Here is a 16,007-nt window from a genome sequence, read left to right as displayed (position 1 = left end):
GCTTTTGGCATTTAATGGTAGAGTCAACTCTGTTAGCAAAATATTTCATAAACCACTGGACAGATAAAAAATATATATCATAGTAATAACTGGACATGCACCTACTCCGATGCAATTCAAGATGGCTAAATTTAATGACATTAGGCAGCACATAAATGGCTATGGTAGCAACATTTGCAAAATTTTATTAAAGTGGTCTTTAAAACCTTAAAGTGACAGTGAATTTCAACAAAAATGGGATTAATAATGTTGATTCCTGAGTGTTGAKTACCTGCTGCGAGTCTGGTCCACTTTGGCCTGGATCAGAATGGCCCGATAGTGYCGTACAGCCACAAAGGCCAAAGAGCCAACCACAGTGGTTATGATGAGTAAGATGGTGAGACACACACCAACAAGGCGCCAATGAGTCATCCTCATATTACACCTCTGGCCCATGTACCAGAAGTCATCACCRACCAGACACCTGAAGAGGCMAACAAAACCCTMATTTTTACACTTCTAGGACATTTGCAGATGTTTTTGTGCCAACATRCTTACCGGCAGACAGGAAGTTGGCCAGGATGGTGCGTGCAGATGCCGTGATGATGGCAGTAATCAAAGCGGCACACAGAAGAGCAGCTGTAGTTTGTGGTGCCGGGCTCAGGGGTACATTTATATCCTGCCGGGCACTGCAGCAACCAGTCACACACGTCACCCTGCAGTCCTGAAGTTAGATTTAAATCAAATGTTACCAAAACATTCTCACAATTTGTTTTTATTTTAAAGCAATCTTTTTTATTTGATTTTTTCTGACTGTGAAACTTCTATAATTCATACTTTCAGAGGTTGTTTTCTTCAGAAAAAGTCATGTTAAAACTACTGCTGCGTATAAGCCAACTGAGGAGGAACTGAAGTAAAATGTTATAAAAAATTATTAAAAATTAATGAAATTTTAGTTTTTTGGATCCAAAATAAAATCAATGGTGTCTGACCAAAACAAGTGTTCAAATCCTTCCAACGAAATAGGAAAAAAGAAAGTCTCAGGCTATGTATTACCAGAACTGTCTGAGATAAAAATTGACGACATCGACTGATTTGTCGGTATGTTTCTATCAGGTATTATATGAAGTTATTCATTTTAAGACTGATCATTCCACAGCAGCAAAGGCAAATTTTATTTTATCGGCAGAAATAATTTATTTAGTTGAATTTGTGACAAATTTAAATATTGACCCAGTTTTGATGATGTGACAAATCAGAATTGTTACACTTTTATTTTCAAACACATTGCCTTTGGTTGTTCTACTCAAAATAATGGTGGTTTTTTTTTTTATTGGTACTCACTTTAGTTAAAATAGTCGTAAAAGAATAAAAATGTAAAAGTTTCTCACTATGATTTAGTGCAACTGAAACAAAAACTGCTAATAAATAAATAAAATAAATAAATAAATAAATAAATAAATAACTCATTTTAATGACTCAGCAAAGCAACAGTATTTTTCACAGGAATGTTCCTCAGCTTCTAAATGTGTGTGCTAGCACATGTTCACACTAAATGTGTGTTATGTCACAGTGTTAGTTAATGATTGTTATATTTGTCATGATTGTCATGTGTGTGGAGATCTACCTGCATCGTAGACCTTTTACAGGCAGAACATTATGTGAAGCACTAGGCTAACTTTGTTCAAAGTCCAACAACAGTACAGTAAATGTTATCTAAAAGGCAACCAATGCAAAAACTGGTAAGATGACTATATGCCCCAGAAACAAATGTGATAAAGCAGACCAGGTGCCTTAATTCAGTTTTTCTKAACTGGATTGTGAGCTTAATTAAGTTAGCTAGAATTATAATGTTCCTGAGTCTGGAACTGAGATAATTCAGTATAAAAGATTAAGAATGAAATAGTTTTGTTTGTGCGTATTTTGGGGCTTAAAAAGAAATAGAAAAACAAGTATAACTGAAAATACAGTGTAAGCCTTTGTGCATGTTGTCCTCATCTTACACCACTCTTCTGCCATCCAGGCTTTATCTGGTCTACAGTCACGTATTCCAGTCTGGGCTCACCTCCAAGAGTGATGTTGGTGATCGTTGACGATCTGAACGTCCTCCCCTCGTGAACAGCTTGAGCCAGTCCTGTTTGTTCCAGCAGTGACATGTGTCCATTCATGCTGAGCCACTGCAGGGCCCCACGGGTTTTAAACACAACCAGACTCTGAACTGCATGACCACTGGGGCAGAAAGCAGAACAGCAAGAGTCAACACATTTTAAACACCAACATGATCCAGTCACAATGATAGATAGATAGATACATAGATAGATAGATTTTTTTTTGAGAGACATATTATGCTTTTAAAATTCTACTGCACATTTAAATAATTCAGTTGGGGCCTGTATAACAGTCTTTTGGTCTAAATTTCTCCTTATTGTAACTCCACAAGCCCCTCAGAGAATGAAATAAAATGTTCTGAACTGCGCAAGTGCACAACAAAATGTACTTAATTGATAAAAAAAAGTGCATTTGACATATGTCTCCTTTCAGTACAATTCAAATACAAAGTAGGACATGTCTTCTTGCTTGGTTTAACTCACAAGCAAACTATAAAAATGACAGATTTTGTAGATTTGCCCCTAGTAGCACTTTCTCTTGTTTTACTGAAAGACAAATGTGAGTTGTCATGTTAGCTGCTTTGTATGAAAGTATTTACTGTCTGCATGATGATGAACTAGTTTATTTAAATAATATCTGGTATGAAATCATTTTGTACATTGCACTCATTTACCCATTTAAGTTTAGTCAGGGGTTTGAAAATATAAACAATTCTAAATAGTATCAGGAAAAATAGTTAACAAAAATCCACTAGAAATAAAACAAGTTTGTGATGTTGAAGAACTATTACAAGAAAGTCAGTACCACAAAGTCAGAAACCAACTGTTGCTTTAAATTAAGGACTCTTTAAATAATAAAATCTGGTTACTTCAAACATTTGTTTTCATCTTTAAGCTCACTTGATAACTGCGTATGACATTCCAAAGAAAAGATCCTGCATTCACCCAGAAAAAAGAGTAGGTGGAAAGAATGTAATCCACTTTATTTTGATAAATATTGTCTCAGACTGATCTCAAATCATTATATTTTGCAGGTTTAGCAAAACTATACTGGGAGCTATTGTCAACATGTCAGTTACAAACAGACAAAGTCTTTTTATATAAACTGTGGCGCTCTTTTGATAGGAACTAGTTTATATGGTTGGCTCTGCCACACCCAGCTCCASCTTGAAGCATGCTGCTAAAATTAGGATAGAAGGCAGTTTTTTAAATATTCTGTAAATACAGCAAAACARTTTTTTCTAGATGATTTGTTTCTTGGGCAATACATTAGAATTTAAATGTAAAATGTTCTCAAACAACTTGAGGATAATGGCTTWTATGTACTCCTTGGTTTCTCTCCATCACCTTACCTGCTCCAGACATCCAACAGTTTACTGAAGCCTGGGACTCTCTGTAGGTAAGGTTGTACCTAAAATTAAAAAAAATAGAATTGGTGAAAAAGCCACAATATATTTGGGTGGCTTACACCAAGGTTTGTGCATTTTCCTCACCCAWGCTGCCGTGTCTTCCTCCAAACCAGGAGCTGAAGCTGATTTGAAGTCTTCAACAACTATCTGCAGGAGAAGCTCAACYGAGTCCACTGAACAGAGACAAAGTCAGTTAAAAACGAGCCTGGGTACATGACCTGGATGTTTAATTACAATCCAAAAATAACACAAATGTGATGTGAACAGTACCTCTGATTGTCGCAGGTTGGTTTGCTACAACGTAGAACACTGGACTTGTTGTGGAGCTCTGAGCGGGTGTGGCGGTCAAAACAGAGGGTGTGAACACAGTAAGGCTCTGCTGGCTGGGCTGTAAGGCTGGTCCAGCTGTGGTAGACTGCTGCCTAAATTTATTCTTTTTCTTTCCCTTCACCTTCCTGTAATCTGACTTTGTAGTCGACGGTGGAGAGGTTACTGCGGCGGTGATAAAGCTGTGGGATTGTTTATATGCAGTGATGTTTGTGGAGGATGGAAGATGGTATGAATGTGAGGTTTGTGAGGATTCAGAGACAGAAGAGGTTAAAGTTGTGTGAATACCATGAGAAACATGGGTTTGGAGTGTGTTTGAATGTACAGATGACTCTGTGGTTGTGCTGGATGATAACGGAGTAGAATCAGTGACAGAGTTGTCATGTGGGATTGTCTCAAAGAATGGTGGTGTAAATATTTCACTGGTTGTTGCTGTAGAAGCTGAGTTTTTGATTTTTGTCATGTGGTTTTGGTATGTAGAAAAATGGCCTACAAAGTCAGGGGTTTGTCCTACATCTTTGTCAAAAGTAAAAAGGGTAGAGTTCGTAGCGATGTGTGTATTGTTCTGCATATCTGTTAATGTTGGTTTCCATGCAGAGGTGTATGAAGAGCGTTCAGGAGTTCCTGGAGTGTTTGCTTGACTCTGCGTGGAAGGAGCAAGAGTGTGAAGAACATCTGCATTTCCAAACTTTTTGTCAAAAGACTCAGCAGCAGCGGTCCGAGTGGGAACATCAGCTGTAGAGGAGTCACCCAAACTTGAAGCAGTGTCAAGCTCTGCGAGGTGGGAGTAGAGCGATCGAGTCTCGCTAGAACCGGGTGAAGATGACTGAGTGGGTTGATTGTCTGCGTTTGCACTGCTCGGGACATGCTGTGGAGGTTCACTGGATGATTTTAAAGGGTTGGAGGTCGGATCAGAGCTCCATCCATCTACTCTTTGCCAACTTGTCCAGGGAAGAGCTTGAGGTGTTGATCCAATAGCACCATCAAGTGGATACAGTCTGGTACTAGGCTCCAATGGCATCTGTGAAGGTGAAACGTTGAGAACTCTAGAGTCAGACACACTTTGGTCTGTTTGAGTAACATTTTGGTCTCGAAGCGTAGATGTTTCAGTAGATGCAGATTTGAATAAATCTGTGCTGAGTGAAGTCATTATTGAATCAGTCCGGGACATTTCAGTTGGACTGACAGTAGGATTTTCTGTTTGGGGTTTTCTATCTGCAGGGATAGCGTGCTGAGAATATGAGAGCGTTCTGGAACTTGTGGGATCGTTGKTGAGGTGAGAAGCACCAGATGCATCCGGTCCATTGTTCAGTTTTTCCTCAGGAAAAGGGAGAGTTTCCCTATCAGCTCTCCCAGAGACTGGAAGCCCCTGCTGGGGCAAGGTGGGGCGGAGCAAACCCTTGTCCTGAGAATAGGTGCTAGACGCAAATTGAGGGCCAAAACTCCCCACCAGAATGTTGTAGAAGCGACGTCTGTCCTCCTCCGTGCCCTTCACCTCCTCCTGAGCAACAGTAGCAATATTTGTGACGGTACTTCCCATCTGAGAGCGATCCCCTGAAGAATTCCTCTCATCTTCCTGAACTAGATGACCAGAAACAAATGGGGTGAGGACAGAGGAAAGCACAACATCATAACATTTCTCCAACACATCATAATAAGTGAGATAAGAACTTTCCAAAGAATTTAGTGCACAAAAACACTTTCACACCCAGCAGCCTGAACAAACCGACTGCAGCTCTACTCTAAAATAAACAAGTTTTATTCAGATTAAATTAGGCTCCCATGATCCACAAATTAGGCCCACGATGTCCCAAATTTTAAAGTTGTTGAACTGAGGAATGTTTGCTCACCAAAATATACCAGCCGAAGTGAATCCGAGGAGTGTCCTGTTCCCCTCCAGCTGAGGGTGGCTTTGTTCCCGTCACAGCCGGAAAGCAGAGTCATGTCCCCCCTCCGTAAGACCCGATCTTCCTCACTCCCAGCACAACACACCAAGACCCCTGTGCCACTTTCTGACCAATCCAACTTTAAAAGTACCGTCCTACCCAAGGGTAAGTCTAAGAGCCAGGTGCAGGTCTGTACAGTTCTGTCAGACTGTTGGGTAACGGGGTTGAGAGTTCGGGTGTCATTAAAAAGTCCCGGTAGAGGGAGTCTGATGTGACCAGGTTGTTGGTCCAGGCTGACATTTCCACCACACTGTTGGTCTGACCAGGCCTGTACTGGATCTGAAAAAAGATGGACAGATTCTACTGAAAGGTTGCTAATGTAGTCATTTAGAAATTTAAGCTTCTGACCCACAAAAATATATTACAAAACCTTTGCTCGTAATCCTTTTTAATCAARAGGATAACACAAATAGTCCTAACCACAAAACATTTTTTTATTCAATTAAGACTGTAAACAAAAAACACAAGTGGAAAACAGGCCAGTCAAACATGTTTAATGGGAATTGACATATGGAGAATGTCTGAGGATTTTGTGGTCCAGTGGGGTCCTGACCCCAACTTTAGGAAGCACTCATTTTAACAGAATAATCTTAATAATCTTATTGTCTCTGTGTGGCTTGTGAGATTGGGAGGATCTTTAATGCAAAKGAATTCTTTAAAACAATCCATTTATATAGTAGTCAATAAAATAGGTAAATAAATAAAAACTTAGCAAATAGCTCACATAACTGCATTTGATAAATTACAAGAGTTCARAGTTCTTATGGGCCAAGGTTAAACAGCTTTTTAAAAATATTTTTAATTTAATTTAAATTGAAATAATGGATTTTTATCCTCCCCCTTTCAATTATAAATAATACAGTTACAGTTTTATATAGTCTAAAATGTGTGTTAAACAGAGTTAAATGCTCCTACCTGTTCTGAGGAGAAAAAGCAACAGACAGACGTGGAGCTGCATTTCCAATGTTGAGACATTTCAGAGTCGGAGACCTGTTAGTTTCCAAATTAGTGCAGATTTTTCAGAAGTCTACCCCATCTTTGCGCTTTAACAAACAAACTAAACACTGAAAGGGCGCGAATGGTGTACGGTCTTCCTGCGGAGAGCCTCTCAGATAAAGTCCCGAGGCGTCACGGACCGTCCCTCCTCCATCGTGGTGTCTGTCCTCTTCAGCCAGGGGCTTCAGCTCATTAACACTAATCAGAAACACGTGCGTCTGTCTGGCAGCAGCTCCTGGTCCTGCTTGAGCCTCCGGGTCGCTCCTAAAAAGATGAGACGGAGGACTYCTCTGGTCTCTGCAGGACATTTGTTTTTGTTATGTTTTTATTAACACACGTCAGGCTGAAAGTCCTCACAGTAAAAGACTTCCTGTAGTCCTTTACTGCAGGAAGCAGCCGGCTGGTACAGGAGGCTTTTCATTAAGGGGACTGACATTCCTTGAAGGAATCACTGCATCAACCACACATCAATCATTTAATTATAATTTGGACTAATGGGACAATACTTTKTCTTGGTCAGGTAAGTCATTGTTTGTATTTCCAGGACTAGATTGGTATAACATTTTATACATAGGGCTGCCACGATTAGTCGATTAATCGACGACTAATCGATTATTGAAATAATCGATGACTAATTTAATAGTCGATTAATCGTTTTCTTTATTTTTTTGTTCTTTACTTTGTTTTTCTCTCCAAACTGCTTTGACACCTTCCACTGCCACATCTGCCTTTCTGTCCTTGACACACATGCACAGTAGTGGTAACCGTGTAGGCCGTGGGCGTCACAAGACATTATACAGACAGGCTCTGGTATGATGGCTACCCAGCAACAGAGCTGAAAAGTGTGGGATCATTTTAAGAAAATGAAAGAGAAACCTGTGTAATATCTGCAGAGCAGAACTTGCCTTCCACAGCAATTATTTTTAGTTAGCATATAGCTAAAATCTAATGATGGTTATATAATAGCAGCTGCATTCTGACACGATAAGTTGTATGTTTTATATTCAATTAACATATGATCTGATTGGTCGACTAATCGAAAAAATAATTGACGATTAATCGATTATAAAAATTATCGTTTGTGGCAGCCCTATTTACACATTTAAGTGTTTTATCACAAGAGCCATTTTACAGAAAGCAGTGGCACCTSCAGAATTTTTTATGGGTGCATTGAAAATCCAGGGGTGGCACATCAAAACAAAAATCCATAACAGAAATTCAATCGTGCTGTTGTTGTAAAACAGCAGTTTGAAAAGTATGGCAATATAAAAGCTAAGGATTTGCCAACAGATGTAGTACAGTTATGTCTAATCACTGATTATGTGACATCCAGTGACTCCCCCAGAATTATTTTTTCATAAAGTAGATGTATGTCCTGCATTCAGCTGTATTTTCAAAATCTACTTTTACATACGTAAACACTTCATGCGAATATTCTGCCACAAATCATGTGAAATGATGTGTGCGTATGTGTTGCTTTAAYTATTTCAAAGAACTGTCTAAAATCACAATAATAAATGCACACACATACAAAAAAGGAAAATATATATTTGTCTTGATTTTATTCAGTCAGATGACTGACAGAAAATTTACATTAAAAAAGACCATCTGAAAACTATGTAAACAACACAAAGCACACGTTTTGAATCATATTTTACTTTGAGAAAAAGTCACTTAAAAATGTGCATCATTTTTTTACAGGTATGGCACACATAGTAAATGGTAAATGGTACTGAACTTATAGAGCGCTTTTCAAGTCCCTCCGGACCCCCAAAGCGCTTTACACTAACAGACATTCACCCATTCACACTCACATTCACACACTGATGATGGCAAACTACACTGTAGCCACAGCTGCCCTGGGGCACACTGACACAGTACTCATGTACTTGTATATTTATTGTGAGCAAAGCTGATTGATCTTTTTATAAAAATAGACAACAGAAGTGTAGAATTTTCATTTCAAATATTGCTTTTATGTTTATATATGTTCAAACATTGTTCACGGAAGAAAAACCAGCCTAAGAGTGCTTATAGCACACATGATTGAATTAAGTAGTCCTCCCAAAGGCGTTTGTTACTCTGGGATTGGGCCTGGCTTATAACGTTCACATTTGTTTCCAGTCAGATGAGGGCCGCAGCTAAGAGTGTATTTGACCTCAACGCTGCCTTTCTTATTTAGCTGGCAGGTGAAACTGCGGGACCCCTGGCTCASGTCCCTCACACATGAACCGAGGAAGTCATCATGCTTTACGTCCTCATCCCAAACCTCAATAGTCAAACCAAACTGTGTGTCCACCTGCAGAAGAAAATTATAATCAAGTTAAGGCTTGTTTTTGTGTCATCTGTCAAATATTAAGAACATTTATTGATGATATAAGAACCAATTATTGTTACGAACTAAGAATCAGAGGCAGGAAATCCACAAATTGTTCCATAGTACTTGTACTTGCTTTACATTTGTAAAGCTCATTGTTGGCGTTATATTGCATTTTGAACATATTTGTGAAGTAGAAATTTACTGACCTCTCCTAAATCATAATAAGCATTCCACTTGGGATTGTTTGATCGGATCATATGGGTCCTGCGATATATGGAACCATACCGCATCTTGGCATAGCTGTAATAAGAAGAGAGAAGAAGCAGAAGAGATGCATCATTATTGCTTGTCTWCCAATGTAAKATCTGAATCTGTGACTTTGTGAACCCACCTGTCAGTGTTTCCAGTTAGATCTCCTTTCAGATTCCAGGCCTGAACAATGGTCACTGCCAGCGTCCCCTTGGAGGCATGCATAGGACAGCAGTTGGAGGCCAGATTAGTTGACACCTCGCACTGGGGTTCTCCGGGGGAGATCTTCACAGCATTGTCTTCCAAGTACTTCTCAATGGTGGCCTTCATCCCTGCCTTCTGTGTCTCACTTGACATGAGCTGATAAATTGGCCGAAGGGAGTACGAAACAACGTCTGGGTGATCCTTCAGTGAGTCCAGCCACTTCAAATAACCCGAAGAGTCATTATGAGTTAGTGAAAACTCCCCCAGCCATCCATTGCCTCCTGATACCTCTGTGTAGTGTTGGTGCAAACCTGAGCTTTGGCCAGTAGAGACATCCTGGTTCTCTAGAACTTTCTTACAAGACTTTTGGACACTAGATAATTTAATTTTTCCCAGACCAACAGCAATACCCACTGATAAACAGGAGTGGACCTGCATGACAAAAGGAGCGACGAGATGATTAACAGTGGTATACAAATGTTTGGACACCTACAATTAAACTATAWAACTGTCCTATAATGAACCAATCTGTCATTAAATCAACCAACCAGTCAATCAACCAACCAACTAGTCAATCCACCATTCATCCTTCAATCAACCAACCCATACACAACCAACCAACTAACTAGTCAATCCGTCCATCCGTCCAACCAACCATTACAACAAACAAGCATTTTTAAACAAAATTTTAAACAAATGGATGTTGCATTGATCACTCAAAAAGGTACATGCTAAGTTTTGTAACATAAAACCTGTATACAATAAACAAAATAGTGAAAAATGATAAAGTAGCATAATCACGTTTTCACAAGGAGCATAATCACAAGTTCACAAGTTTTTTTTTTTCCATCTGCTGATCCAAAAACAACACTGGCAGAGGTTTCCTTTTATTTTTTTATGTTCCTGACTGTACTGATTGACTCAAGTTACARTTATTGGAAAAGTATAAAACATCTTGTATCAACCACAAATGATTAATTTACCTCATCTGAGGTTAACCCGTTCAGTGAGGACAAACAGGTTCGTGAGGCTGATACTCGTCTCAGCCGTCCTCCAAGATTAACCTAAAACAAAGTTCAGTGTTTAAGATCATTTTTATTTTYATGCACAAAATGACTTAAAGAGTGTGTGAGTTTGAACCTGTCGGATATAGTGTGTGCCGTAGGTGTTGATGAGCTCTTTGAACTGAGCAGCGGTGGAGGGGCTGTAGTGACTCGGCAGTCTGTTTACATCCTTTTTGAACTCGGAGCTGAAGGGGGGTCTCGTTGACACACGGTAGCTGCACAATATTAATTACTTCAATTAGCTAAAATTTTAAAACTTTGATGGAAAAATTGTATTTTTCATTTTTAATTGTATTTTTTATTTACCACCTACCCATAATGGCTGCAGGTGAYCCTATGTGTACTGAAAGTGTAGCGGTCCTCTTTTGTTCTTTGTGAAGCGAAGCTATAAGAAGTGGAGCCTGTTCCTCCAACCTCCAGGCCGGCAGACACATACTTTTCAACATCCAGACCAACCTAATGAAATATATAATTAAAAGTTAGGYTCATGACTTGTTAGACCTCTAATCTTGGCTTAATTCTGGAACACAAAGCTAAAGAAATCCTGACTGATACAYATCATAACCACTAGACTGTGTCCTAATTTAAACAGAGTTAAATATARAACACAAAAAACAGAGCAAAGTTTGTTTAGGTCATCTCTTCCATTACATAAATCCATTACATAAACTCATTTWATGTGAACAATAATTGCAAGATGTCTCCTACCTTCCAGTCATTGCTGTCCTGAGCTGTGTAAGTGTTGATCATTGAGCTGTGAACAGAATTTAAAGGGGAGAAAACAAAAGCTGTAAACTAGGAAAAACCAAAAGCACTTTATATTTACAGTTGTATTATATTATATATTAAATTTATAGAATTAGAATGAAATTGTGTGATATGAAAAGAGTTCAGATCAWTTGTAGTAGGGTCCTGTTGAAAGGTTATAAATAATTAATATCTTACTTATTGTAGATGACTGTTTATGCAACACCAGTTTGGAAAAAATGTTTATTTCTGACTGAATTAATCACCTAATTGCAAGTTGAAGCAGACTGAACAAAACAGTCAAATCATAAATATTACTGAGATTCTGTTTTTTGTATAATTATAAATTTCCGAGTTTGTTTTTCTCATGAGAGAGTACAGCTTTTACTCTGACTTGAAAGAGACTTGAGTAAAAAAAAACCATGTCAAGATGTTTGGAAAAGTATTTCCTTTGACATAACTTGTTCTGTGATTATAATACGAACCTGCTAGAAGAGTGATAACTACTGTAGATATCAGCACTGCATCGACTGAACGCACGCCAGTCCAGCACAGAAACTGGGAGCTGAAGAAGAAAACTGACGTGTCAGCAAAAAAGTTATGAGCAACTATTCATTCGACACATTTCTGATTTACTTTCTGCAGCCTGTTGCCTTGAAGAGGGTTGGAGCAGAGTGTGCAGGTGCCGCCTGGAGTAAAGTAAGTCTTCACATCAATCACATAAGCCCCCTTTCTTTGCAGGGTGACCACATCGAAGCCCTCCCCCACCAGGTTGTAGCCTGGTACAAAAACAGCAGCATCACATTCGCTGTGGTTCCCGATGCGACAGCAGAGAGCAGGAGACAGAGAGAGGACGAGGCTCAGGAGGAGACCGGCTGAAGATGAACAGGACGTCATGGCTGGAATATTTTAGACAAAAACACACATAACAGATCCTTATTTTGCACTATTTTAATTTAAAGAAGAAAGATTTTACAGCATTTGTATTGGTTTATAGTTTATTTTATGTTTTTTTTCCTCGTCACATTTTTCCTCAAACTACTTCATCCAAAATATCAACTAAAACCTGACCTCATCAGGGTGTTTCTTCTTTATAGGGATGAGGAGAGGCTGCGAAATAATAACCTTACACCCTATAATGAGCTTCATTATTCTCCAAGCTAATAAATTATGAAAAATCATAAAAAAAGCAAAGACAGAAAACGTGGCACTGGGACATGGAGGGAAGTTGAGAAGTTGTCTGCAGGCAACATTTAGGTATTCTATACACTGAGGTTTTATAAAGGTAATTGAAAGCAATAATTTTGAAGTGGKGTTCTGCAGAATGGGTATAAAAGTAGAATATACCTGTATCTGATCAAGCRGCCTGTCCAAACCAATATAATGACTTTATATATTTAAAAATAGTCTGAAGTGCAAATGTTGGTCTTATTCTGAACTCAGATGTCCCTGATTTCTCCGTTACAAAAAACAACATATGTTATTCACAGATGTCCATTAGCATGCAACAATCCTGCAGTCATTCTTTTAGAAAGACACAAGCAGATTTTGTATCAATAAACACCATTTGTCCTCACATTCACATTCTGTACACGCATCATGTTTCCAGAACCGAGTACCTCTGATGCTGCAAGATGAATGGTTTAAATATTCTTTACCATCTCTGCTTCAGGATTTCTTCTTTTTCTTCTTTCAGACACAAATCTAAACATGACTCATTTTGCTTCATCCTGGAGGAGTGCATTCGTTTCAACATCTCCCTTTTTTTTAACATTTTAAACAGGTTTTACCTTCTCCAGATGCTGAAAATCTTGTTGCTGGACCTCTTCCAGTGAATCAAACTGAGCTGGACAGGAATCACTGGATCAAAGACGAATTGAGGGTCACAGTTTATAAAGATGCAACAGACTCTGGGTGGGACATTTTATAAAGAGATAAAGATCGTATAAATTAACCATCGACAGGTTTGAGGAAATCACCTTGGAAAAAGCTGAGATAAGAAGCATCTTTATGGAGGAAAATGAGCACAGTGCTTTGTTGTCTCCTGTTTTTCAATCCTAACAGAACACTTTTTAATAAGTTAAAACTCAAGTTTCATCAGTCAACAGATTAAAATACAATTTTAGTTTTGAACTTTCTGAATTTTTTTGCACTTTTATCACACTTAAAGCAGAAAAGTTGATCATCTGCTGGGATTTCTTAAACAAAACAAAGATAACAAACCTAAGCCCACACCTCAGCTTACTGTTCCATACCATTTTTAAATTAATTTGTGTTACTCATTTAACTTATGCTATCAGTTTAACCTTCAGTTTGTATTAAAGTGTCAGAATATTTTTTTTTACTTTGAGTCATCAAAATGTCAATTTCAAACAAGTTTCTTTAACCATTTCCAATAGTTTTGCAGATTAGCAGCTATTTTATTTTAAAAAAATGTGTGTTCATAAACATTTGCTGAAAATGCCACAAGCAAATCTGCAGCTAAATTCTTATAAATAACCAAATCAGACCCCCCCCCCCCCACACACACACACACACCCACACACCCTTATTTTGATATTGAATTAGATGCAGCATAATGTGCTGAAGCTTAAATCTGGTAAAACATAAGATATAAGTGTGTAAATACAAATAGTCACATTTCCTCCTAGAAAATAAAACCTGTCAGACAGAAATGATRGGCAATGGAGCTGAAAGTTTCTGTCTGTTAAATGTCGAACAATTTAAACAAAGTTTGTTTCAATTTGAGGTGGGGGACATCACCTGGATCAAAATTCAGAACAGAAAATGAACCAAAAATATGACTCAAATCTACAAAAGGTTACAGGCAACAAAGTCTTAATTAAACACTAAAAGTCTTCCTCTGGTCTGAGGCAGATCAGGTCAATTCACACAAACATTTCTGTTTGGATCAACGTGTTTATTTTGTTTAAATTCAGAAAATCAAAAAATCAAGAACCTAAAAAAAGAAAAGAAATAAGTGACAAAAAACTATAGAAAGTCATTTTTTTTTTACTTTTATTCTCCAACAACAACAGTGTTAACAGTTCATCTGAACACAAGTTTTAAAAGCTGTAAAGATTTTATTTTATTTTTTGTTAAAACCTGCATGTTCTTCCTCAACACATTCAGGGGACGGACCATGCACAAAGACATCATTTATTTCTACAGATCTGCAGGTAACAGCAAGGCTAGAGTGATGCCAGAAAGATGAGCTTCAGATAAACATCTGTAGAACGTGTAACATTTAAAACTTTTAAACATTAGACAAAAAAAAAAAAAGAAAGAAAACCGCTTTGGTAGAAAGAATAAAAAAATGCTACAGAAAATAATAATAAAAAAAAAAACAGACAGTAAATGGTCCATTTTAGAGACATGCACATACCAGTTACAAGCTTTTATAGTGTTGAACTTTGCTCATGTGTTTCAACACACAATATTAGTTTTTATATTTGTTGTTTTTTTGTTCTTATCATGAAATAATCTTTCATGTCAGTGTAATTATTCATACTTGCTCTGTAACACATGGAAGAATTCATTCCACCTAAAATAATCACCATACAGGTTGTAAGCTTTAATTCTGTCGTCGAAAACAAATCGCAGGGCTGGTTGGTTGAACGTGTAAATACAGAGTGGAGGAAGTAGTGTGTGTGTGTGTGTGTGTATGTGTATTCAGCCAGTGCGCAAGATGATGTGGACTCCAGAGTCGGTGAAAACAGGACCACTCATGTCTCCCACTTTCAAAGCAAAGGAGGCATCTTCAAAAGGCTTCTGCATCTGACCTGAAACACAGAAAGATGAGAATTCATCTGAATCTCACATTTTGTCGTCTCATTTTTATGACGAGGTTAATCTCAAAGGGAAGTTTTTTCCAGGATATTTCAATCAACGCTTCAGTCTCGGTTTTAAAATCCAAACATTTTATAAACGACTTGTAGAGAGGGAGTTTGTTGCCACATCAGAGGGAAACAAACACAGACGTGGCTTTAAAGATAAGGAATCTGCTGGTTTCTGTTTGAACTTTAGATCTATAAAACAATCAGGAAATAATGTCCAGGGAAAAAAGACTCCAGCTAGGGTTTTACAGAACTGAAATCAAAATATGATTTGTTGATTCATTGTTTGCTGTTGTTTATGTCTTATCTCTTATCACTTTCTTGGTATTTATTCTGGTTTATCTTTTTTTAATCAAAGTACAACAGAAAAAAAACATTTCCTTCTACAATGTTTTGTTGTTAATATTATAAACACAGTGACTTGCCAATCAGATTAAAAACCCAGAGAAGACTAATTTAAATGCAGAAGATGTCTCTGAGCAGAAATCATCTGGTGTTGGGGGGCACTGAGGGTCAGAGCCCTCAGACACCTCTTTCTAAAGGGCTCGACACACGGGAGGCGACGTCGCTCACTCTCCATTCATTTCCTATGGAGCCTGTGCGACGAGGCGACAATCTCTTGCCCTCCTCCAGCTAAGCGACCGGCGAAAATAGTGCATGTGAAATTTCGCGCTCGTTCACGTAGACGTGCACACGCGAGCTTGCGATGCGACATGAAAGTTGAAAAACGTTAAACTTTTGTCGCTGTCGCTTAGCGTACAACCAATCAGCGAGGGTTTCATTGACTGACCAATGAGAGGAGAGTATGCTACACACTGCCGT

General features: G+C 38.3%; 2 protein-coding genes across 2 annotated transcripts in view; both read right to left on the bottom strand.

Annotated features, from left to right (window-relative positions):
- si:ch211-14k19.8 (uncharacterized) overlaps nt 1-7,280 on the bottom strand; it is a 10,624-nt gene extending 3,344 nt beyond the window's left edge. The window contains exons 1-8 of the mRNA XM_014011371.1: nt 6,685-7,280; nt 5,674-6,048; nt 3,767-5,404; nt 3,581-3,669; nt 3,440-3,498; nt 2,045-2,208; nt 538-703; nt 272-463 (exon numbers count right to left, since the gene is read on the bottom strand). Coding sequence (XP_013866825.1) covers nt 272-463; nt 538-703; nt 2,045-2,208; nt 3,440-3,498; nt 3,581-3,669; nt 3,767-5,404; nt 5,674-6,048; nt 6,685-6,727 — 2,726 coding nt within the window. The 5' untranslated portion in view covers nt 6,728-7,280. The remainder of the gene's footprint in view (nt 1-271; nt 464-537; nt 704-2,044; nt 2,209-3,439; nt 3,499-3,580; nt 3,670-3,766; nt 5,405-5,673; nt 6,049-6,684) is intronic.
- A 1,914-nt stretch (nt 7,281-9,194) lies between these two features.
- Nucleotides 9,195-13,108, bottom strand: LOC106519611 (perforin-1-like). The gene is made up of 6 exons (XM_014011358.1): nt 11,986-13,108; nt 10,916-11,058; nt 10,679-10,817; nt 10,522-10,602; nt 9,477-9,970; nt 9,195-9,385 (listed from the first exon to the last, which is right to left on the bottom strand). Exons 1-6 carry the CDS (start codon nt 12,244-12,246, stop codon nt 9,247-9,249), a joined length of 1,257 nt encoding a protein of 418 aa, XP_013866812.1. The 5' UTR covers nt 12,247-13,108; the 3' UTR covers nt 9,195-9,246.
- Nucleotides 13,109-16,007: the final 2,899 nt, after the last annotated feature.

This window comes from Austrofundulus limnaeus, unplaced genomic scaffold (genome assembly GCF_001266775.1).
Source record: "Austrofundulus limnaeus strain Quisiro unplaced genomic scaffold, Austrofundulus_limnaeus-1.0 Scaffold80, whole genome shotgun sequence".
Classification (NCBI taxonomy): domain Eukaryota; kingdom Metazoa; phylum Chordata; class Actinopteri; order Cyprinodontiformes; family Rivulidae; genus Austrofundulus; species Austrofundulus limnaeus.
The sequence above is the reverse complement of the archived record's forward strand: the minus strand, read 5'-3'. Positions and strand labels throughout refer to the sequence as shown.